This window comes from Lissotriton vulgaris, chromosome 5 (assembly GCF_964263255.1).
Source record: "Lissotriton vulgaris chromosome 5, aLisVul1.2, whole genome shotgun sequence".
Lineage (NCBI taxonomy): Eukaryota > Metazoa > Chordata > Amphibia > Caudata > Salamandridae > Lissotriton > Lissotriton vulgaris.
In genome coordinates this window covers 1,325,559,768-1,325,583,070 of record NC_141693.1, presented here as the reverse complement: position 1 = coordinate 1,325,583,070, position 23,303 = coordinate 1,325,559,768, and the positions used below count along the sequence as shown (strand labels likewise).

At 45.3% G+C, this 23,303-nt stretch overlaps 1 protein-coding gene across 4 annotated transcripts in view; it reads left to right on the top strand.

Annotated features, from left to right (window-relative positions):
- The window catches only part of FKBP5 (FKBP prolyl isomerase 5), a 940,582-nt gene that overhangs the window by 806,146 nt on the left and 111,133 nt on the right, over positions 1-23,303 (top strand). For all 4 annotated transcript variants that reach the window (XM_086923252.1, XM_086923254.1, XM_086923255.1 and 1 more), the window contains one exon: positions 1,493-1,678. In XM_086923252.1, the coding sequence (XP_086779378.1) occupies positions 1,493-1,678 (186 nt within the window). The remainder of the gene's footprint in view (positions 1-1,492; positions 1,679-23,303) is intronic.

The window sequence follows — 23,303 nt, the reverse complement described above, 5'->3', positions numbered from 1 at the left end:
CAACTTGACAGTCTCTTGCATGGTGGTGCAAATCAAGCAACCTACTGGAGGGAGCTCAATTTTAACAGGATTCTCTTATATAGATGACTATAATGGAAGCCTCATTACTGGGATTGTATGGTCACCAAGGGTGATTGTTTGTTAAAGGCCTCTTAACTTCGAAAGAGAGTTTATAGCACATCAAATTCTTGGAGCTCAGAGCAGTCCACCTTACTCAGAAGGTCTTCCTGACATCTTCAACAGCAATTCTGATGTTAGTATAAACCTACAGCATCATCACAATCCACTTGTTAAACAATCAGAGGTGGCACTGGGTCAAGAGCCAGCTCGGAAAATCATGATCATGTTTGTTAGCCAGGAACCTCTCCATGAAAGCAATTCCTTTCCTGGGGCTACAAAATCAAAAGGGTCATAGACAGCGAAGTACTGCAAGAAAACTTCCTGGCCTGGGATTTTCAGCTGTTGATCCATTTGCCACAGCTCTAATTACAAAACGGTAAACCTTTGCCTTCAGGAGATGGAAATCGGGGTCACCAGTGAATGGCCTTTAGGCAACCTGTAAATGTTTTCTTCCATCCCAATAGTCGGAGAAGTAATCCTAAAACAAAAGAACTTAAAAGCAACACTGACAATGATTGACTATGAATTGCCCAGGCAATGGTAGTTCCCAGACCTTCTTCAAATGCCCTTGTGCTATACAAGAAGCTACTGTGGAAACCGATCTGGCAGTCAAGGCCACAGACCAGATATGCCTTACGAATTGGATATCGTTGAATTTGGCAGCATAGGTCCTGAAATCATACCCTATGGACATTCAAACCTTTCACAAGATTGCATGTTTTCCTGATAGAAGCAAAAAGATTTTCCAACAAGGTGTCTTTTCCACCCTTTTTATTGCTTTTGAGGCCGTATAATTCAACAACCAATATATAAATTGTGCTGCAGTAATGCGGGCCCGTACCCCTGTAGCAGTGCAAATCAACATTAGGTAGCCCTGCATGGTGTTGGGGTATTCAAATAGGCTATCCAGTACTCCCAGATCTTGTTATGCTTCTCCGGGCAGCCCAGGGAGTTATACACCAACCTCTCAACTGCAGCAGTATTATCCATCCTGTGTGTCCATTCAGTTATTGGCGGAGCCCAGCGAGAGCGCCCGTGGCATGCAATAGCCCTTTTAGCAATAATAAATCCCATACCACCTACCCGCCTGATATGGCGGCTGCTCCCGCCCCATTCATCAGTCCCAACAGAGCCAGCTGTGCTCCAGTGTTATCGCCCTGCCCACAACCTGTGCTGCCAGCAGCTGCATATAGCTGTCCCTCTTTATTTGCATAGTGGGAACCTGGTGAGAGGTAAAGTGTCAGAATGGGATGGGTTGCTTTTAATTAGAAATAAAGTTTATTTTCTCATTAGTAAGCTTACCTGCATTTCTTTCATTTTAAAGCCCCAAACATGCTTTTCTTTAATTTCTTTACTTTGTTCTTTTGCACAGGCAGGTAAATATATGCAGGCTATAATACAATACAGCAAGATTGTATCCTGGCTGGAAATGGAGTATGGCCTGTCCGAGGCAGAGCAAAAAACCTCAAAATGTTTCCTGCTGGCAGCTTTCTTAAACTTGGCCATGTGCAATATCAAACAGAGGGAGTACATGAGAGCTGTGGAGTACTGTGAGAAGGTGAGCATACGTCAAATGGACATGTAAGTGGCTTTCTGCACAACATGGGCAATGTATGGCTATGTAACGTGGCGAGAAGGTGGTGACATAATCTAAATGAAAGGGCCACCTGTATCAATAGGGTACTGGGGCAGAGAAAATACCATTTATTGAAGAAAGCACCAATGTCTTCCCTTCATCTACTTAAACCGTCAAATATAAATTTCTTATGACGCTTAGAAGGTCAAATCTTTAAACATACATTTCATTGCATGTTATTTTATCTTGTTTCAGATTCATTTTATATAGTAATGTTTTTTATACAGATTGCTTTACATGAGTCTCATAATATTAATAAAATCTAGATCTAAACCCAGTATTTGTGAGGCACGAACTACTCACCCCTAAGGGTCTCAAGGCGCTGGAGGCATTGGGGAGATTAATTGAGCTGTTGCCCAGAGTCACATGGTGCTGAGCTGGCACTGGATCCTGGGATCGAACTGTGAACTCTGCGGTCTGGAGGCAGCTGCAATGGACGCTGCGCCACACCTTTCCACAGAAGCAGTTACACATTTGAGCAGAATATTATAATGTAACTCATACTTTATGACAGGCCAAGTGAGACAAATACCTGCAGATCAAATCCCATCAACTAAATTTCACTAAAACCGGCACAACACACTTACCATCAATCAGTCACCGCAATCCAGTTGCCACGACCAAACAAGCACTCTGATTCAGTACAGCCTCACATTTAATAAAAACACAGCCGACAAAATGAAGCTCTCTCAAAATATCTGATAATCAAAAACAATAATGGTAAATTATCAATTCTCTCTGTATATTCTTTCTTCAATAGATATTGGCCAAATGCCTTCCTTCATTGACCTGACAATTATTTTAAAAAATCCTTTGATGGCTGGGGAATATATGCATTCCTTAGGTGGTTACTGAAATGGCTCATATATATTCGTTGGGTGGCTCTAGATTTACTTCTAGGCGCATTTAGGCAGAAACACCTTCATTAGGACAGCCACTTGTCCCCTTTCAATATTAATGACCCAAAGACTTTTCGACATCCAAGCACATTTCCAAGGTGTGTCTCAAATACATTCACAAACTGCTTCTGAGGAAGTGGGTACACCTATATCTTTTTGAACTCTGAAGCTCAATGATGCCAGGTGCCAATGAGAATCTGGTAATCGAATAGGACTCAAATCTGTTCTTTTAATCCTCCATATCCTTGGTTACCAATGGCTTGGCGGTCTTTAACCAGAATTAGAACTTCTGCTGTCTTTATCGGCTATTGACACTGTCTCATCAAAGAAGTAGGAAAAACGAAGGTGGTGATGTACTCTGAGGGTCGTATGTTTTAGGCATGATAAAGGAACCCTTTGGGTGCAGTCAAGAAATGGGGTGTGCACATAGGTATGCTGCCACCTGTACCTCTGACTCTTGCAAGGTAATGTATAGTTGGGACTGAGGAATGTTGCACACACCAGAACATCCTCAGTAGTGAGCATGCCTCGCCTTCTGTGCATCATGGGTCATGCTGGATAAATGGACCTGTGAAATGCTTTGATAAAGTGATGCATCATTTCTGTGTGTCCCGCTTAATACAGTAGATCTAGTGTAAAATCAAAAAATTAGAGTAACACCTTAAGGTGCGCTTTTTAATATTTTGTGTATAGCGCTCCGGCAGAATTTGGCGTGGTATCCAAAGCGAGGGCCCTTTTAAAGGCCATAAAGGTATTATTTTTGCGAGCTGTACAGGAAATCTGTCCCACAGTCTGGAAGCTAAGTGGCAAAATAAGCATCCCCCAGAGCATTCTCTCTTGACCTTTAGGATACAAAGCTAAAGGAGATTGGAAACGATCCTTCTGGCTATAGAAAATCTTGTTTGGTAGACAGATGCAGGTACAGTGTAACCCAAGCTTAACTGCTGGCCAGTGTAAATCGAACTACTTCAAAGATTTATAACAATTCTGATAGCAAGGTTCTGAACTGAATGACAGTGGTCAGGCCTCGTAAGGATACATTTGAAGACAACCAATGCATGGTAGCCTTTGAGTGGAAAAGGTAGTGTTTTCTAGACAAAAGCTGGTCCAAGAAATCACATGCATTATCAAGAAGGCTCCCTGGTCCACTACAGGCTTTAACAACATTGTGGCTAGCATCGGAGGCAGTCATACAGTGGGACGGAAGGGCATTATCTCTGTAATTTGACAAGCTGCTCCATTGTACTTGAATTCAGTTTCAGATATTGTAGACCAATCCCTTGATGTATGGCTGCGAATCTATCACTCAGTTTCCGGGCTGACAAAGGAGCTTGCCTGTCCAGCCCAATGATAAGCTGAATGTCATTTGTGTAGGGCAGCCCCCTGCAGCCAGACGATTTAATCAGATAAGATCAAAGTGGGACTTAAAGGTTAAATAGTGTGAATTACAGGAAGGAGCCTTGTGGGTCTCCACATCACACTAACAACTTAATTGAACAGACTAGGGGAGCCAAAACTATCTGAAACCTTCCAGAATAACTGAAACCCTGCAACACAACATAAAGCCTTCAATGGCCATTTCGGCTAGGTGTTTAATCAATATCCATTTGCAACACTCCAGCAGGCTGATGCCTACTAGACCCCAGTCCCAACACACAAATCAGTGTTGCTTGCAGATTTAAGATGGTGCTGAAGTCCGATTCACCTAGTCATGAGTTGTACATCCATTTCATCCTAGTATGTTAGTGGTTATTCCATATTCGGTTGTGTTGGGATGAGCTAGGATAATTCAAGAGATACAATCATATGATACTCTGTGCGTCATGGACAATAAAAGACAGCTGTGACTGGGAAACGTTTGTGAAATTATGGGAATATGCCCTAAAAGGACATGCATCTTCTCTTTATGTCCCAGGCAATATCTGGCCATCTTCAGTTAAACAGCTTCTGCAAAAATAGCATATCCTACGCCGCATGTGACTTCCACTGTTTATGGTCTGTAATACTACCTGTCAAACCCAGTGGTGGCTGGTGACATTTGAAAGTGGTGAGGTGTAAAATTAGTGGTGGACACACCGTGGTGAGCGAGCGAGCTCTAACCACCTAAGGAGGGTTCGGGGGTGTTCTCCCCCCGAGGAAAGTTTGAAAAATTAGTGGCCAAATGGTGCATTTTCAAGACTTTTGGAAGCCACTGTGCCAAAACAGAAAAAGGCCACTGCCTCCCCTCAAACTATCATCAGTTCCAAGGCCTCATGAATATACCATTCTAAATTTCAATAAAGCTCTAATTAAATGTGGTAGGTGAGTATTCACTGTGCCATAGGGTTCTTCACTGTGCTATGGTACTACAGAGGGTGCAATAGCTGTTGCAAATAATGCTCTGCTAACTGCACTCGAGTGTTGATCTTGCATGCTCAGATGTCATACAGCAGAGTTACAGCAGAGTTGCTGTTTAGACCACAGATAAAGCATGATGACACTGTCCACAGTATTTCATTATGAGACACACATTGTCCCTTCAGATTACATATTTTCTTAGAGTATAACTGTTGCTCTGCTTACTGTTTTAAGGGGCATTCCTTGCTAATCTGATTTCAGTTTCTGAAGTACTATTTGACCATGCTAGAATAAGCCTCATGTTCTTGATAGTGTCCTAATTTCACCTAATAAGTAAATGACACAATAACACGTGCATTTCAATATTTCTCTGTGTATAAAACACCATTCCAATGCCATGCTCTGCCTTTCCCCCTGGGTGGTGTAAAGCACCATTGCTGCTGTGCCAGTAAAATACATAACATTGATTTATTTAAATAAACATAGGAACATTTATTTTGGGAACATACAAAAATACATTCCAAATAACAAAAATTCAAACTACTCCCCCTTGCTCTCAAGCAGATCTAGGATGGCTTTGATCGTTATTTACAGTGAAGTTTCACTCTTCCTTGAGAAACTTGCGTAATCTTTTCTCGCCAGCGGGTGGGATGAGCCAAGCTCTGTTCTACTGTGACTGCACTATTCTATTTCTAGACGGCTGCAGTCAGAAGATTATTGAAAGTGCTGCCAGTGTGCTGTGAGCCAAGTGGTTTGGGGACAAAATTCTACTAAAATATTATAATTGTATGCATGCACCAAAGTTAAAACGCATGAGTGACAGCTGCACTATAAACAGATAGCTTCCAACATGACATTCAAAATCCAAATACAGAAGGACTACATATTTCTTCACCTTTGCTGAGACTGATTCTTAGAAAATCAGTTGTCTTCAGCCTGGGACTACATCACCACATCCAAAGCCACAGACGTCTTTGACACTTGTTCCAGCACCAATACAGTATGCATCCTCCTTGCCGCAGCCTTTACCAAAGAATGCCTCTTAGCCTATGCCACAGCTGCATGCTCCTCTACTGTTGGCATCCATATCTAAAGCATTTCATTTTTCCCACAAAACCATATTCAGCTGCATGCTTTAAACAATTCCTACCTGTGATTGTACCAGACATCACTAATATGGAATGCCTCTCTTTCCATGGGAGTTGTCCATACCCCCCGATCAAGCGACTACCACCCCAGTCGTTAAAAATCTAACTGCAGATGGGCCTGTCTCAGGAAACGGTTGTTTCAACCCCGTGCATGAAAAGAGAAGTTACAATACAAATCCAAAAACGTTTTGGTACAGAACCAACTCCACCATGATTGTCAGTTAATATTCTGAGTGACACAACTAGGGCACAGAATCCATATTAGCCAATATCACAGAATCTCACTCTTAGCCTTCATTTTAAATGATTCTCTCTCCCTTACCCTGCTCTGCTTGTTCTTTGTCATAATGCACTGTCTTTCCTAGCTTTCTCTTTCAACCCTCTTATGATTACTATGCACACATTCTCTTCTTTCTATTGCCTTCTATCTGTATCATCTCGTCACGTTCACCGGTTTTTGCACCCTCCCTCCAAGTCGCTCTTTTCATTGCCTTTTCCTCGACTTCCTCGTTTCTCTCCCTCTCTCGCAATCTTTTAATACCTCTCTTAGTTTTCCTTGCCCCGCTCCTCCACCACTTTCCTATCTCCGATTACTCTGTCCAAGCTCTCAAGATCTGCGGATTTACCATGGCATACCCAGGAGGAGTGCGGCGATCCTATGCCTAAAGTTCTGACACTACTATTTTCCTTTTTTTTTTTTTGTTGCAGTTTTATGTGGCGTGAACTCCACCATAATGTACTGGAGCACTTTACATGCACTAGGTCACATGCGTCTTTTGGCCGGTAGGGCGAGATCAAGCGATATGCCCACAATCACGGGATAGTGCACCGATGCCGAGGCTCAAACCTGGTTCTCCAGTCAAAAGTCGGGAGGTCTGGCTGTTAGCAACACCCTCTCTCCTAATAGCGCTTCAAACTCAACTCCAATCCTGCTATACGTCTATTTTATTTTCTTTAGGGGGAGGGGGTCTGGTGCTGGATATGTCACGTAGGACTCAGCGAGAGGAGTCATCCTGTGATAGACGGTTGAGACCAGCAGAGGAACAGCTGATCTTAGCCTGGGTAAGACTGGGTGCAGGGGTCAGTGTGACTAACCGTGAGTTTACTGTGCATGACCTTTGACCCCCTGCATGTGTGCCTGAACTATGGAGTCACGCGCTGGAGCACCAGGCAAATCATCTGTCTGCACAGGGTGGTGTCAGATGACCTGGATAGACAGGGTGGGTCTGGGGCAGAGCAGCTTTCTATCTGGGAAGGTGCTAGTTCTCAGAGCACTGCCGGCGACTGGGGACCTGCTCGTAGTACCCAGGTCCGTGTGGGTTCCCGGCATTCTTTGCTGTGCTTCGTGGGGGGATGCCGAGAGGTTACCACGGATCACCCACATGCCCCCCTTAAAATGTAGAGAGCTCACAACAGACTTCCAGCGTCGTCAAGCTCGCCGGCAGAATCAAGGATAGATCTAGCCAAAACTGCTGCACAAACAAGGCTGCAGCTCCCGGATTCTAACTTTAGTGTACCGATTGTTATCCTGTTCGTCTTCAGAAGGCACTACTATTAATTGAAATCTAATGATTTATTGCGCGCATTTTCAAAACATGCCTGTGACAAATGGTGCCTTTTTCACTTGAATTTCACTTGGCAGTTTGCGTATGGCTCCCATTTAATGACACGGTAAGGACTGAGAGGTTTAACTTCCTGATACACTTTTAAGTGGTCCACTCCCCTTTCACCTTTTAAAGGTGGATAAACGGTGCATCACTGCATAGAATGATGGCAATGTCTGCTACTGGTAGGGCTACAAAGCATCAAGCCTGTGAGTGCACTACATAAATATTTTTTTATGTTAAGATTGCAGCTAGAATGAATTTAGGTGGTTGGAGTAAATTATGCAGCTCGGTTCTATAGGGGGATACTGGGTGAATCATGGGTGCATGTGAGCCAGTCCTTCTTTCAACCTGAGTACGTACTGTAGGGGTCAGACTATGCCATGTGACAGAGTTTAATATATTTGACCCAGTGCTTTTAATGGCCAGGCACTGCAATACTGAGCACTATCCCTTCTTTAATTTGAATGCTAGAGTATCTGCACTTCTGATCTCAGAAGGGGGGGGAGGATGAAGTACAAGCTCCCCTGCTTGACTACATTGTGTTATCCTGGGCAACTTGTGTTGTCTCCGTTAAATAAAGTCCAATATTTGTAAAAGAACCGCCAGCGTTTAGAAAGGCTCTGATCACAAAGTTACAGTTTGGCAGAGAGCGGAAAAGACCTCATTAGTGTACATGTGACTGGAAGAAAACAGATGAGAAGAGGAGAGAGCGGAATGGCCTCTGCATGTGGATGGAAATGAGAGTCAGAACGGCCCACACCTTAACAAAAAAAAAGCATCCGACCGTTCAGATTAGCCAGCGATTGCAAAAAGAGCCACACCCCGCATTTAAAGCTAAACATCAACCTCACCCTACCTACCCACACAGAATCTAAAATAACAGATAGTAATGGTGGGATGTGTGAGTGCCAACAAATGACAGAAAAGCAGAGCCAAGGATCTAGCTTGCCTCTTAGAGTCGTGCACGGGCCAAGCCAGGAAACGGTCATGTGAACCCCTAGCTGGGCCGTGCATGAAAAGAGATAAGAGATTAAGAGTCTGAGAAGTTACAATACAAAGCCAAAAACTGCCCGCATGCGCTTTACCTGGGCAGGGGCTTCTGATGAACTGCCGTGCCTGCCGTCACTGTCAGTCCAATTGATCGGGTAACTACTGCTGTGCAGGCTTGGCAGTGCACTCCGACCGTGATCCAGATCCTCCTCCCAGAATGTTCCAGTTCCACCACAGGACACGCGCGGAAAGGGTTGAGTCTGCGCAGACTCGAATCCTCGGCTTCCCGCCTGCCACACTCCTTTCCCAACTCATCACAGGGTGGGGTGGGTCTCACCACGCCCTGTAATGAGTTGGGAAAGCTCTCCACTCTCTGATTGACGTGGAGGGTTAGCGATACCGGGCATTGACATAAAACGCCCAGGGCTAACTTTACCCCCACGCCATCAGGGGGTGGAGACTGGGCCCTGAAGCTAGGTCTTTGCCGAGCTGATGGGAGAGTCACGTGAGTGAATGACATGCCTCCAGCCAGCTGACACAACGAACGGCCACTCATTATCACAGCGCAGCGGCAATACTTGTACCCTGTGAGTGTTATTATTTTGTAATTTAATTTACAAAAAAAACGGATTTTAAAATTGAATTGGAGCAATTTTTGGTAACGAGGGCGGAGCCCCGACGCCCATGGGAAGAAACCGCCACTGGTCAAACCCCGTGCGGAGGAACGCTACGAGGCAGACAGGGTCCACTTGGCCCCAACCCGGGGAACGATGCCACCGGTGTTGTAGGCCCGTCCTAGTGTGGGTCTGCAAAGTGGACCAAATACAGTCCCTTTTGCACTTGGCTCTCAGAGTGGTCAGGGCAAGCAGTCACAGAATTCTCAGGGAGGTAATGTGGGATGCTCAAGCTCATTATTCAACAATAACTCCAATGTCCAGCAGCACGCTTATCCTTTGAAAGAAAAAAAAGTATTTTTTATAACAAAGGGCCAGATGTAGGTATCCAAATACCGGTCGGTAACGGACAAAAATACCAATTTTCGGCCGTTACCAACTGGTATTTTGATACTGAGATGTAGGGCATGTCAAAATACAGATTCAGTAATTTTACTGAATCGGTAAAATTACCGAATCTGTATTTTGACATGTAGGTAGCACATTAAACAGTGCTACAGGGCTTTAAGGATTCATTATTTACCACCAACTAATAGTTGGTGGTAAATAACGAATTCCTATGTAAATGCAAATATGTGCATTTACACCTGTGCATTTACACCATGTGGCACACATACATGCCCTAAGGGCACGCCCCCTGCTGTAATGCCCTTTCTGATAGATACATCTGCCAGTGGATTCCTCACCTTGTGAATATCCCCTTGCGTCAGCAACATTCGGAAATTCTTTTTGTAGCTTTGCGCCGACTTGAACGACGTCACAGAGGCACGGCATCGCGCACGACTCCGCTGACGTCTCCGATACCATAATAGGCCCACGCCGGCATGATGACATCAGTTCCCTTTTTTCCGCGTCGTCAACGCTAACGGTTTTCAAGGGATCGTCTGTAGCTTTATAGTAACTTTGTTACTTTGTAGTTTTTTCTGTGTTTCATTGTCTTCTGTCGAGATGTCTTCGAAGAAGACTGGATTTAAAGCTTGTTAGGGAATGTGGCAAGACGATGTCCATCACTGACCCGCATGAGTGCTGCGTCTGGTGTCTGAGCTCCGACCATGACGTCGAGGATTGCCCATCTTGTATGAAGATGACTCCGAAGGCCCTTTGAGCGAGGGAGACAAAGCTGCTCGTTGCAAAACTGAAAAGTAAGAAAGATAAGAAGACTTCAAAGTCACGAACTCAGCGTTCGAGGTCGAGGTCGAGTTTGAGGTCGCGCTCGGAGTCATCGTCTGCTCATGCTTCAAGGTCTTCGAGGAAGAAGCACAAGAAGAGAAGCCATGAGTCCCGACATCACTCAGGGAAGGACTCGAGCTCTAGGCCAAAGTCGCAGGTGAAGCTACTTCGTAAAGAAGCAGTTGCTATTCTTCGGAAGCCCAGGACTCCGAGGGTGAGGCTTCGCGTGCGGATTCGCCTGAGTCACTGAAGCAGCTAGCGAACCCTTCTCCGGACCCGTCCCATCCTTCTGGTCAGGAGGATGAAGGTGAGGTGGAGGAAGTTGGTGAAGGGGAGGTTCCAGTGCCTGCGTGTTCGTCGACCCCGGTGCCCCCGCCTGAGAGGGAGATCGACGTTGAGACGACTCCGATCCCTCGAGAGCAACCTGGGGGCCCTTATCCAGCCTTTCCGGCTCCAGGTCAGGAATGCCATGTTTGGAGTTTACTCCAGGGCAATGTACCCCTCTGGAGCACCTGTTGGTCCCACGGGTCCTTTGGCGTATAACTTGGGTGTTCCCCAGGCTTATGCTCCTGCGCCCTTTATGCCTTTCATGCCGCCTCTAGCATCGCAGTGGCATTTCCCGGCGACGCCGAGGCCTTCGACGCCAAAGCCGTCAACCCCGAATCCATCTACGCCGATTCCATAGACGCCGATGCCCACGACTCCGATGCAGGATCCCGTTCGACCTGGGGTTAAGCTGCCTCGCCCGACTTCGGGTTTGACGCCTGCTCCGGCGGAGTCGGTCCTGGATCCGTCGACTTCGTTCATGAAGGAGAGGTCGAGGCATGAGTCCCAGAGACTTCTGGAGGAAGAAAGGTATCAGGATGCTGACGTGGAGGAAGGGGAGTTACAGGATTCGGAGGATCCTTTTGATGACTTGAGAGAGGCCAGTGGACTTGAACTGTCTCCTGAGTGGGATTTGGCCTCTGTGTCAGACGTGCCATCCAAGGATGTGACACCTTATCACGTTGTTATTAAGAAGGCTGCAGACTTGTTAAATATTACTCTGCCCACCGCTGAATACAAGTCAAATATTCTTACTGAGGTCCTTCACTCGCCTTCCTCCGTTATTGAACCAATGCTTCCATTTAATGACGATTTGGCTGAACCCATTTATGAAGTTTGGAAGAAACCTCTGACAGCTCCTGCTGTTTCAAGGGCTGTAGTAAGGAGATATAGGGTGGCACCTGGTGACCCGGACTTTTTGTCAACGCACCCTCTGCCGGAGAGTTTGGTTGTGCAGGCAGCCTGCTCATAGAAGTCAACAGGTGCTTTTCCGCAGGTTCATGGGGAAAAGGAGGCAAGGAAACAAGACCAGGCAGCAAAGAAAATCTTTTCATCAGCCAGCATGGGGCTAAAGTCTTCAAATGCGACTTGCCTGATGGGTGGATACATCCATGCTTTGATGGATTCCGTCAAGCAGTTGGTGCCTAAAATCCCTGAGAACGATAGAAAGGATTTTCAGGAGGTTATTTCTGACACTCAGGCTGCGGCAAGGCAGGTAATCCAGAGTGGGCTGGACACGGCTGATTCTGTGGCGAGAGTAATGGGTTCATCTGTGGCCACGAGGAGAGCTGCATGGTTGAAATCGTCAGAATTCTCTGTGGATGTTCAGTCTGCTTTGATGGATTTGCCCTTTGATGGGTCAGGATTGTTTGGTAAAAAGGCTGACGCTGCTTTAGAGCGGTTTAAAGACAGCAGAGCGACAGCAAAATCTTTGGGCCTTCAGACCAGGGGTTCATTTGGAAAACGATTCAGAGGATTTGGTAGATCTTCCTTTTGGGCCTAGAAACAATCACAGCAGCAGCCGCAGCAGCAGAATACGCTGTGCAAGTCATACAGGGGCAGACAGAGAGCTTGTCCTAGAGGTCGCCAAGCCTCCTCCTCTGCCTCTTCCCCTTCCCAGCCCCCTGCCACCACAGCAAAGCAGCCCTAGATCTGCCATTCAGGATCATGTGGGACCAGTGGGGGGCCGGCTTACCCATTTTCTACGAGATTGGGAATTGATTACATCAGATTTTTTGGGTTCTCAATCTCATGGAAAATGGGTATGCTCTTCCTTTTCAGGAATTCCCCCCACAATTACCCTCCTTGCCAGCGTTATTGTTTGGAGGACCATCTGCTTCTCCTGCAGGAAGAAGTCCTGGCACTGTTCAGAAAGGGTGCGATAGAGGTGGTTTCAGAGCAGGAAAGGGGTCAGGGATGCTACTCCGGTATTTTCTGATCCCCAAGAAGGGTGGCAGACTTCGTCCTATCTTGGATCTCAGGATCTTGAATCTCTACCTGAAGCAGGAGACGTTCAAGATGCTCACCCTTGCGCAGGCTCTTCAAGCGCTGCTGGAAGAAGACTGGATGGTGTTGATCGATTTGCAGGATGCGTATTTTCATATTCCCATCCTGAAGTTGCACAGGAAGTATCTTCGTTTCACTGTAGGGTTGCAACACTACCAGTTTGCGGTCCTCCCGTTTGGTCTTACTACTGCGCCTCAAGTCTTCACCAAGGTGATGGCAGTGGTGGCTGCCATCTCAGAAGATCGGGTATACCGGTATTTCCGTATCTGGACGATTGGCTGATCAAAGCAGAATCTCCGGAGATAGTGCTCCATCATCTGCAAGAGACAACTCAGTTGTTGCACAGGTTGGGTTTTTCGATAAATGTACTCAAATCTCACCTGGTGCCCTCCCAGCACAACCTGTTCATAGGTGCGGTACTGGACACAACTGTGTGTCGTGCATTCCCTCCTCCTCAAAGGATTCCGACATACAGGAAATGATTCCTTTATTTTACAATGAAGCGGTCATTCCAGTCCTGAAGGTCCTTCGTCTGCTCGGTCTGATGCCTTCTTGCATCCTGTTGGTCAACCATGCACGCTGGCACATGAGGGCACTCCAGTGGCGCCTCCGCAGGCAGTGGTATCAGCACAGCGGAGATCTCGGGGATTCAGTGAGGATCTCGAGAGAAACTGCAGGTGGGGTGTGGAAGGCAATCTGTCACAAAGAAAGCCTTTTCAACTACTTCCATCGGTGGCCACGGTGATATCGGATGCATCCCCTCTAGGGTGGGGTGCTCATCTGGGGGATCTGGAGGTGAAAGGTCTTTGGTCTCCAGAGGGAAGGTTGCTTCACATCAACCTTCTAGAATTGCGGGCGATACGTCTGGCGCTCAAGGCCTTCCTCCCTTCCCTTCGCGGTCAGTCAGTTCAAGTCCTGACGGACAACACAACCGCAATGTGGTATGTCAACAAGCAGGGAGGAGTGGGGTCACAGTGTCTCTGCAGAGAGTCTCTGCGTCTCTGGTCCTGGGTTCAGGACCATCAGATTTGTCTGATGGCAAATCATCTGGCCGGAGTTCTGAACGTTCGTGCAGACAGTCTCAGTCGGCAGTTCTCCGCCGACCACGAGTGGAGGCCCCATCCAGAGGTAGTACGTCTTTCGGGCGTGGGGGACTCCTCAGGTGGACCTGTTTGCCACTCACGAGAATGCTCACTGCCCATCATTCTGCAGCCTCCAGTTTCCGATGCAGGGAGCCTTGGGGGCCGCGTTTCCTCCCATGCCCTTGATTCCTCGGGTTCTGAGGAAGATTCGCCAAGACCAGGCCCAAGTTATATTGATCGCCCCGGATTGGCCAAGAAGGGTGTGGTACACAGATCTTCTCCACCTCTCCTCGTGCCCGCCGCTCCGTCTCCCTCATAGGGCAGATCTCCTCTCTCAGATTGAGGGGCAGGTTATACACCCCCATCTCCAGACCTTACACCTTCATGCCTGGAGATTGAGCGGGCAACCTGATTTCCTTTTCTCTCCCCCTGGTGGATGTCATCTTATCGGCCAGGCGTGACTCCACCAAGTCCATTTATTCTTTAGATGGTCTAAATTTGTTGCTTGGTGTGGGGAGAAGTCCGTTAACCCCTTAAGGGCTTGTTTATCCAATATACTTCAATTCGCACTTTCTTTTGCCCAGCAGGGTTTTGCGTGGCAACTATCAAAGGTTATTTGTCGGCCTTGTTGGCTTTCCTTTGTTTGCCGGACCAGCCCTCTTTGTTTAAATCACCTATTGTATTAGGTTTCATTAAGGGCCTTACCAATAAATTTCCTCCAACTCCTTTTATTGTACCTCAATGTGACTTAAAACTTGTTCTTACGTTTTTGATGGGTTCGCCTTTTGAACCTTTACACATATGTCCCTTGAGACTTTTGTCTTTTAAGACTATTTTTCTAATAGCAATTACCTCGGCAAGGAGGGTAAGTGAGCTTCAAGCTCTTAGTTCAAAGCCCCCATTTTTATCCATTCATGCTGAAAGGGTGGTTCTTAGGATCAGGGCTGCTTTTCTACCTAAAGTGGTTACTCCTTTCCATCTGGGGCAGTCCGTTAACCTCCCTACCTTTTATCCTCCCCCTCACCCTTTCAAGGAGGTGAAGAGACTTCACAGCTTGGACCCTAAGCGGGCGGTGAGCTTATACCTGGACAAGACAAGTGAGTTGAGGTTGGATGACCAGCTGTTTGTTGGATTTGCTGGCTGCAAGAAGGGGAAGGCGGTGCACAAGCGCACGCTCTCGAGATGGATCATCCTCTGCATTAAGATCTGCTACGCCCTGGCGGGTAAGGAGCCTCCAGAGGGTATAAGAGCTCACTCTACTAGAGCAAAGTCTGCTTTGTCTAGGGGTGTGCCTGTTGATGACATTTGTAGAGCGGCGACTTGGGCCTCCCTCCACACTCTTGCGAAGCATTACTGCTTGGATACCGAGGTGAGGAGGGAGAGCCACTTTGCGCAAGCAGTCCTCCAGGATTTCCTGGTATAGAAGAGTGGACACCCTCCTCCGGGAGTGGAGACTGCTGTGGGACTCTATTCACAAGGTGAGGAATCCACTGGCAGATGTATCTATCAGAAGAAAACGTTACTTACCTTCGGTAACGTTTTTTCTGGTAGATACAATATCTGCCTGTGTATTCTTCACTGACCCACCCGCCTCCCTGTTGTCCACTCTTCTATTCCTGAGTTTATTGTAATGTACATATTTTTTATTGTAAAGGAAATGTTATATTTCAATTGCATTACTGCATTTGCTTCACACTGTGTGTGTTATTTTGACATTTGTGTACTGTGTATACTATGTATATATCTACTGTCATCGGTCCGTCTGTGTGCCTCGAAGGCACGGAAAAAAGGGCGGAACTGATGTCATCACGCCTGCGTGGGCCTATTATGGTGTTGGTGACGTCAGCGGAGTCACGCGCGATGCAGTGCCTCTGTGACGTCGTCCAAGTCGGCGCGAAGCTACAAAAAGAATTTCCGAATGTTGCTGACGCAAGGGGATATTCACAAGGTGAGGAATCCACAGGCAGATATTGTATCTACCAGAAAAAGCGTTACCGAAGGTAAGTAACTTGCTCCTCTGATCCTGCATCGGATCTCTGCCTAGCAATTATCACCGGGATTGAGTAACTGCATCAGAGTTGCTCCCTGAACTGCCTACTGAGTGGGTATTGATACCGGCATTGCCCAACTGAATGAGCATTGATCCCTGAGTTGCCTACCCGAATGAGTATCGATACCTGTATTCAATAGAGGCCTAAGAATGTTCACCTTTGTTGCATAGATGTCTAAGAATGAACACCTGCATTGAATGTTGACCTGTATTGAACAGTGCACCAGAATTGTACCTGCATACTGTGAGAATTCTACGCTACCTACCTTAGCAAGAAGTAGATAAAGATACCTGTTTTTGTAAATGACATTGGAGTGGTGTCTATTCATTGCGTGTGCTTCACTGTGTCAGAGTGGGAGTGTGCTGCACAACTACTTCACACAAAGCCTCCGGCGTGCCTACCTGCCTCGCGCCAAGCTACCGTGTCGGTGGTCCCTGCGAGCCCAGTTGTGAGCAGTACACATTTTTGATAATCTAACATGCTCTTCTCTGTGTAAATGTTGGCTCTCGACCTAGAGCCATAGAATAAATAGCAGACAAGTGACACTGAGCGACAGAAGACAGATTAATATTCTTCTAGTTCATAGTGTTATTACGGAGAGCTAGTAGTAAAGCCAAACAAATGAGTATCTTAGTGGCTCTGTATTGCTTTGAATGTGAGAGGTCAAGTATGTTCATCTCCAGCTTTACACTCTTTCATGTGCGGATATGAGAGTATTTCCCATTTGTATTCTCACTGTGTGCGAAGTTTATTCAGAGATACATCCAGGTGTTGTGTAAAAGCTTTGTAAAGCCATTTGATTACGCGCCCAACATCTACATTGGGTGTAGCATTTGGAGAAGTGCATGTGGGAAAGCTCTGTGTCTTGTACATGCCAAATCTCAAGTAAACAACATTTGATTGTTGGTAAGTGAGGAATTATACGTTCAGAATATCATTGTCTTGCACTAATGCACCAAATTGATGCAAAACTCCAGCAGAAAACAACTCTACCACCATGTCTATGCCTTTGCTAAATCAGAGGAGTAACTATGGGCATGGGAGCTAGGTTTTGTGCATCGGGAGACCCAGCAGTGGTATTGCAGGGTCATAAGGGAGCTGTGTGTTTAGTCAATTGTAATGCATGTTTTAAACACGCTAAGGCAGTACGTAGTAATGTCGGCATCCTACTAACAGGTTGAGGTCCAATATTGGGCTTCTTACAGAGTACCCCTTGTTCCCTTACCTTAGTCACAAGCTTTCCCACTGCAAGGGTTGGAGTTTATACTTCGAGGTGGGCAGCTGCGGTGCCTCCGCTAAGGCGGAGGAGCATCTCCCCACTGCTCTTTGAACAATGGAAAAAGGAAAAATAAAATGATGATAACACTATGTTAATATCATTTGATTTTTCTGGAGTGAGGCAGGTTTACGGGGTGGGCCAGGACTGGGCTGTTATGACAGCCAGCAGGGGAAGAGTGGTTGGGGCACTTAAGTGTGCATGACGGTTTGGACGGCCATCTTGGACCGGCCAAACATTCATGCTCACTTCGCATGTTCTTAACCGACTGCATTGTACAGCCTGGGTGGAGAACATGCACAGGCTCAAAGTCCCAGTTTGAGCGCCGAACCAGGGAGCTCAGACCAATTACGATGCTGCTGTCATGGTGACAGCCGTGTTGTGATTGGCTTAGGGGAGCCTGTGGGTCCTTCCTGCTTCCAGCAGAAACAGAAGAGTACGGAGGTGAGGCGAGGTGGTGGCCAGCAGCAAGGTAGGTCACTTTTAATTGTTTTTTGTATCCTCCCACCTCAACCGTACTACTCGGTGGCAGCCACCACTGGAGGTGGAGCACTGAGGGGTCTGGCAGAGTAGTCAGCCTGCTGGGTGGCTCGTATATGTGACCTATACAGAGATGGGGAGCTTCTAGCATTTCCTGACTTCTCAGCAACTTTTGAAATACCAATGGGACAATATCTGTTGTACTGAGAGGTGGTGGAGACACTGCAAGGCCACTAGAAGACTGGCGGGGATAAATCTCCGGTTGACCAATGCTGCTGGGTTCTCTGCTCTATTACTGTCTGAATCAAAGCAGTTGCATTATCACTCACTTAGCAGGGCTGTGCCTGAAATGGGAGGGGGGCTTTGCAATACAAATCACTGAGGTAGAGTGGGCCACAATACTTGCCAGCACGTATACAGTGCCTCAAAACACTAGATTTAAATTATTTAACTTTCAGTTCTTACATAGGGCGCACCACATCCCTGGTAAAATCATTGGGCTCTTCAGAGTGGCCATAGCATCATACTCCAGGTGTGGTGAACAAGTTGTTGAAGTGCTCCACATGGTGTGGTCCTGCCCTACTCTAGTTGAATTTTGGAGAGAGGTAATAAACTGTATTATTGAGATTGCCCAATGGGAGATCCCCTCTACTCCTATGGATGGCTTGCTGGATGGCGTCCTCACACCAGAACAAACACAAAATCACCTCTAAGTTTGTGGGCCTGGCTCTGATCCTCCTCGTGAAAAGAAAAAATATAATGCCTTAGAAGGCTACCAAGGGCCCTAGGCTGCCCAAGTGAAGGGATGACGGAATTCAATTGGCAGGATAGAAAAGTGCTTTATTGTTCCAAGAGGTAAGGAGGGTTCGCAATTCGATTGATAAGGCCTGTGCATGGGACCACCGAGTAGATTGTCTGAAGGAACCTAATGAAGATCCATACTTTCTGCATACGCATTAGAGGAGGAACAGGTCCAGCAGGCTTTGATATGCATCATGGGTTGTAAAGACCTATGATTCTGGGTGTGACATAGTTGACCACAGAGTACACAATATGGCTTGCTGAAAAATCGGACAGAGGCAGGAATTGGCAGGGGTTGGGGGCAGGGCAGATATGTCTTATGGGTGTTATGGACGGATTTCTTTATCGCATGCCGTACACTCAATTGTTATTTCTTGCGGTATCCACTACAACAGTATGGAACGTAATGTGCAGCTTGTATCAATTCACATGTTTATCAAATCTTATGCCCTAAGATGTATTGTTAGTAATGGTGAAAATTACAACAACAGTTTGTGTTAAAAAAAAAGAAAAGCAGGTTGCAATTTAGAGCGTCAGTTTCAGTAGAGTACCATCAGTCAAGCTTCTCCCTTGTAAGCCAGTCTCTACCATATATTGTCCGCTAGCCATATAATTAAAAATTCAATTGGGCTGCTAAGTAATATTTTTCTATATCCGGAAGACATAGTCCACCGGCATCCACTGGTAATTGCAATGTAGACAGGGGACCCAGTTGTCGCCCATCAGCCAAAATTAAGTTGGTTATAAATTGATCCAGGTATCTGAAAAAGGCGGGAGGCAAACGTAAGGGAAAATTCACTAAATAGTACAATTATTGCAGAAGCATGATCACTTTAAGTAACAGCACTTGCCCCATCTTCAAGTGTAGAAGCGTGGACCAGAATCCAATTTGTATCTTCTCAGTGCTTTACCAAGGTTGCCATCACACAGTTGATGGAGCTTGATGTTTCCCGCATGCTGCTGTGCTGCATGTCAATGCCACATTATACAGCTCTGCTCGTTCATGCTCCTGCAACGGAAAAAGCACCAGAACATTGAATGTGGGGCAACTGCTACACAGAACACAAGGATAGAATAGCTTCTGCACCCCTACAGATATCTGCAAGCAGTGCATAATTTGTAAAACAATAATTGCCAGGGTCTTTGTCAGAAGGTCACTGCAGCTTGCACCATGCTTTGCCCCTGCCAGTGCTGCCAATGACAATACCAACATCAACAACAATGTCATCACATGTTAACAGGTGTGACAAGTCATCCTATTCCAGGCCCCCAATGCTATATGAATGGCTTGGTTGGCAGTTGTAAGTCATTGTTAATGTATATTTAATTAATAAACAGCTGTTGTGTGCGCATCTCTAATTAGGCAGACAGCACCACCATGTGGCAAACTGTCATAAGAGCCAATGCTGACATTTAAATAGCATGCCAGGCACCAGAAAACACGTGTTCAAATTAAGCACTGCCTGCAGGACCACAGTAGTTTTCATAATACTTTACAATAAACACAGGAACATATGCCCACATGCCTGGCAGAAATCAGTGATTAATAATTCTTCCTCTGAATATCCAAATAAAAACGAGATCCAATAGGCATGACCCAAAAATGTAAAAAAAAAACAAAAAAGCTTCACAAAAGTAGGGGTGGGTGGAACTCGGGGAGTTAATTTAAACCTCTGCGAGATTCCACAGAGTTTCGTGAGTGGTGGGATTCCAGTCCGTCATGCTGCTCACGCTGAATTTTAGCACCAGGAGCTTGTTCCACGCTCTAAAATTAGCACGATTGGCACCAGGTGGCATGCCGGAGGGTGCTGCTTTTTAATTGATCTGCAGCTTCTGCAACACAAGTGGCAACTTTCTCAATGTGAGCTGTAGCGAACTGCCTCGCCCGCCAGCAATCAGAAATATTGCCGGGAGCTGGTATAGAACTGAGCTCCTCTAGTAAAAGAGAGGGACCCAAAAACCAAAGGGGTAGGGTACCAAAAGACAAATGTCAAAACAAGATTTCCCCTTTGGGTAAAATTTCTATAGCATCTACACTTGCATACACACCATTAATTTCAAAGAGGAACAAAGAGGAAAATATAAAAATAACTTCATGGAAAGTGTACAATTTATTCAAACATATATTAAAAACACAATATACGTTGTTAATTGATAAAAACGATACGCATAAAAATATATAGTAGTGCAAATTAAAAACATACAAAAGTGGGAAACAGAAGTAAGGAATAAATGGTTCCTATTATAATGAGGCAAATACAATAGTCCAAAACGCAGTCACACTCTAATACATATATAGCTTTCGTAATTAGAGTAGTTGTTTCATAGACTTAGCGTTTTGCAACTCAAAGATTGCATCAACGCGTTTTGGTGGGCACGTATTTAGAGAGCCAACACCTTCTTCAGGATATAATTTTTGAATCCCACATACACTTTATATATCTGAAATACAAGAACAATACACAACATAAGATACATAATTGAAAAATTGCATTTAAAACATTATTATAAACCAGAATTATACTTTTACAGATCCTCAATGCTCCAAACTTTGTAATACCCATTCACATTCAAACAACTATCCTACATTTTGATCGCATTAGCGTATCATAAAAACTACACAAAGGCATCTAGTTGGATAGCCCAGCATTACCTACCATAAAGTGCACACAGCCACTTTATGGTTAGATCAATAGGTCGTACAATACATATATGTGTTTAGCATTTTTTCTAAAAGTTGTGCTCATACAGTCAGGGAATATTACAGCCATCACCCTGCTACATTCATTGTTAAGCATTAATATAATCAATACTGTCAATGGACATGTAGATGTTTTGTTCACATATTGTGTGACAGAGTTGGACATAGATACCTATTAACTATTATGTCTAGATGGTAATTTACATATAATTACCTCGCATGGGGTCACAAAGAACCTCAAGATTTCCAAACTGTCACCGCAATACACTTTATGGTTATCTAAGTGTCGGAGAAATAAAAAACAAGACACTATTCTAATATGAGCCAATCAATTCATCAAGCTTTATTCGGCACATGTAAAATGACCATAAAAGCACAAAGGTAAAAAACATAATAATAGCAAATACATCAATATCTAAAAGAGTTTACAAACAATATTGCAGACATGATTCATTAAAAACACATACTTTTCCTGGCATTAACACAGTAATATAAAAACGTGGCTGTAACAGATATCGGCCGATTGCAGATTGAAAATTAAAATCATTGCCTGATTAACTGTACGTACACCATATTTTATGAACATTGGTTTCAAGAATGCCGTACGTAAATTCGAGTACAGTTTGCAGAACAGTAAAAAGTGCAAAGTGCTCTGAGTAGAAACGCCATCACACATGCATGGCCCCGACGGATGTTTCTTGAGGGTCGGGAGGGCCACCAAATGGTGTGCCATACCGAATCTAAGTCTAGTGAGTACAAATTTATGAGATGGCCTAGTCACCATGGATAAATACAAAGGAAAACCTTCTACCATGCTGTATCTAGTGTAGAGCATGACAGTGGTCAAGGATCCGTAGGCTGATGCCCGCTTCCTCGCCCTAAAAGCCAAGAAATTACTTTTCAGCTCAGCTTTGGGTATCCTAGATGCTGCACTTGGATCAAGCAAAATATTCAAGTTAAATATCTCGGAAAAACAACCAACAACATATTTTACCCAAGGTATCTTAAGATGTTTATCCAATGATAAGCAATCCTCGATTATAGGCCTGTTAAAAGACTTTTCCTCCTTAAGCCAAATAGAACGCCAAATCATAAGTGGCCTTAGGGATAACAGATCAGTTAAATAGTTTATATCTAATTCTCGGTGAATTAACTCAGTTGGAGCCGAAGTTGGTAGACACAGAAGCTTTTTTAAGAAATAATTTTCCTCTATTTGCAAATTATAGTCGCAACTGTGGCCCAATACACCCGCCCCATATAATGTGATGGAAACACATCTTGCTTGATAGATCTTAAGCATATCCCTGGTTCGTCGGTCCCCGACCTTAGCAGCAAATCTAAAAACTCTGTAGGAATTTTTTGCCATTTTGTTCCGGATATTGTTAAATTCTTCGGTCCATTTCCTGTCTTTGGAGAAGGTGATACCAAGGTAACAGAATTTGTCTACCTGCTGCACCTTTTCATTATCAATAAAAAAGGCATTTAAACATTTATTTTTAACCCCGCAGGTCATAGTGTGTGTTTTCCCCTTGTTGATAATTAGTTTTTTTATCCTTGATAAAGGAAGAAAAACTGTCGATCAGATGCTGTAATCCCAAGGGGGTTCTAGAAAGTAGAACGGCGTCGTCGGCGTATAATAACACCGGTACAGGGGCGCCTTTGATCTGGGGGGCATCTGCATTAATCTTTTTCAGAATGGCATCGATTCCTTTAATAAATAATATAAAAAGGGGGGGCCAATACACAGCCCTGCCTAATCCCTCTTTTAACACCAAATTTTGGAGTGCATTCGCCTTTAGTACCGAAGCGCACACATGTTTGTAGGTTCCCATACAACCTGGCGAGAAAGAAGATTATGCCCTCAGGGGCTCCCAACTGTAGCAAGGTTGGCCATAAGATAGAGTGGTCTACCATGTCAAAGGCACTACTAAGGTCAGCAAAGCAGAGGTAAAGTGAGCCAGGTTTTGCTTCAGTATATTTCCCGATCAGTAAATCATGAT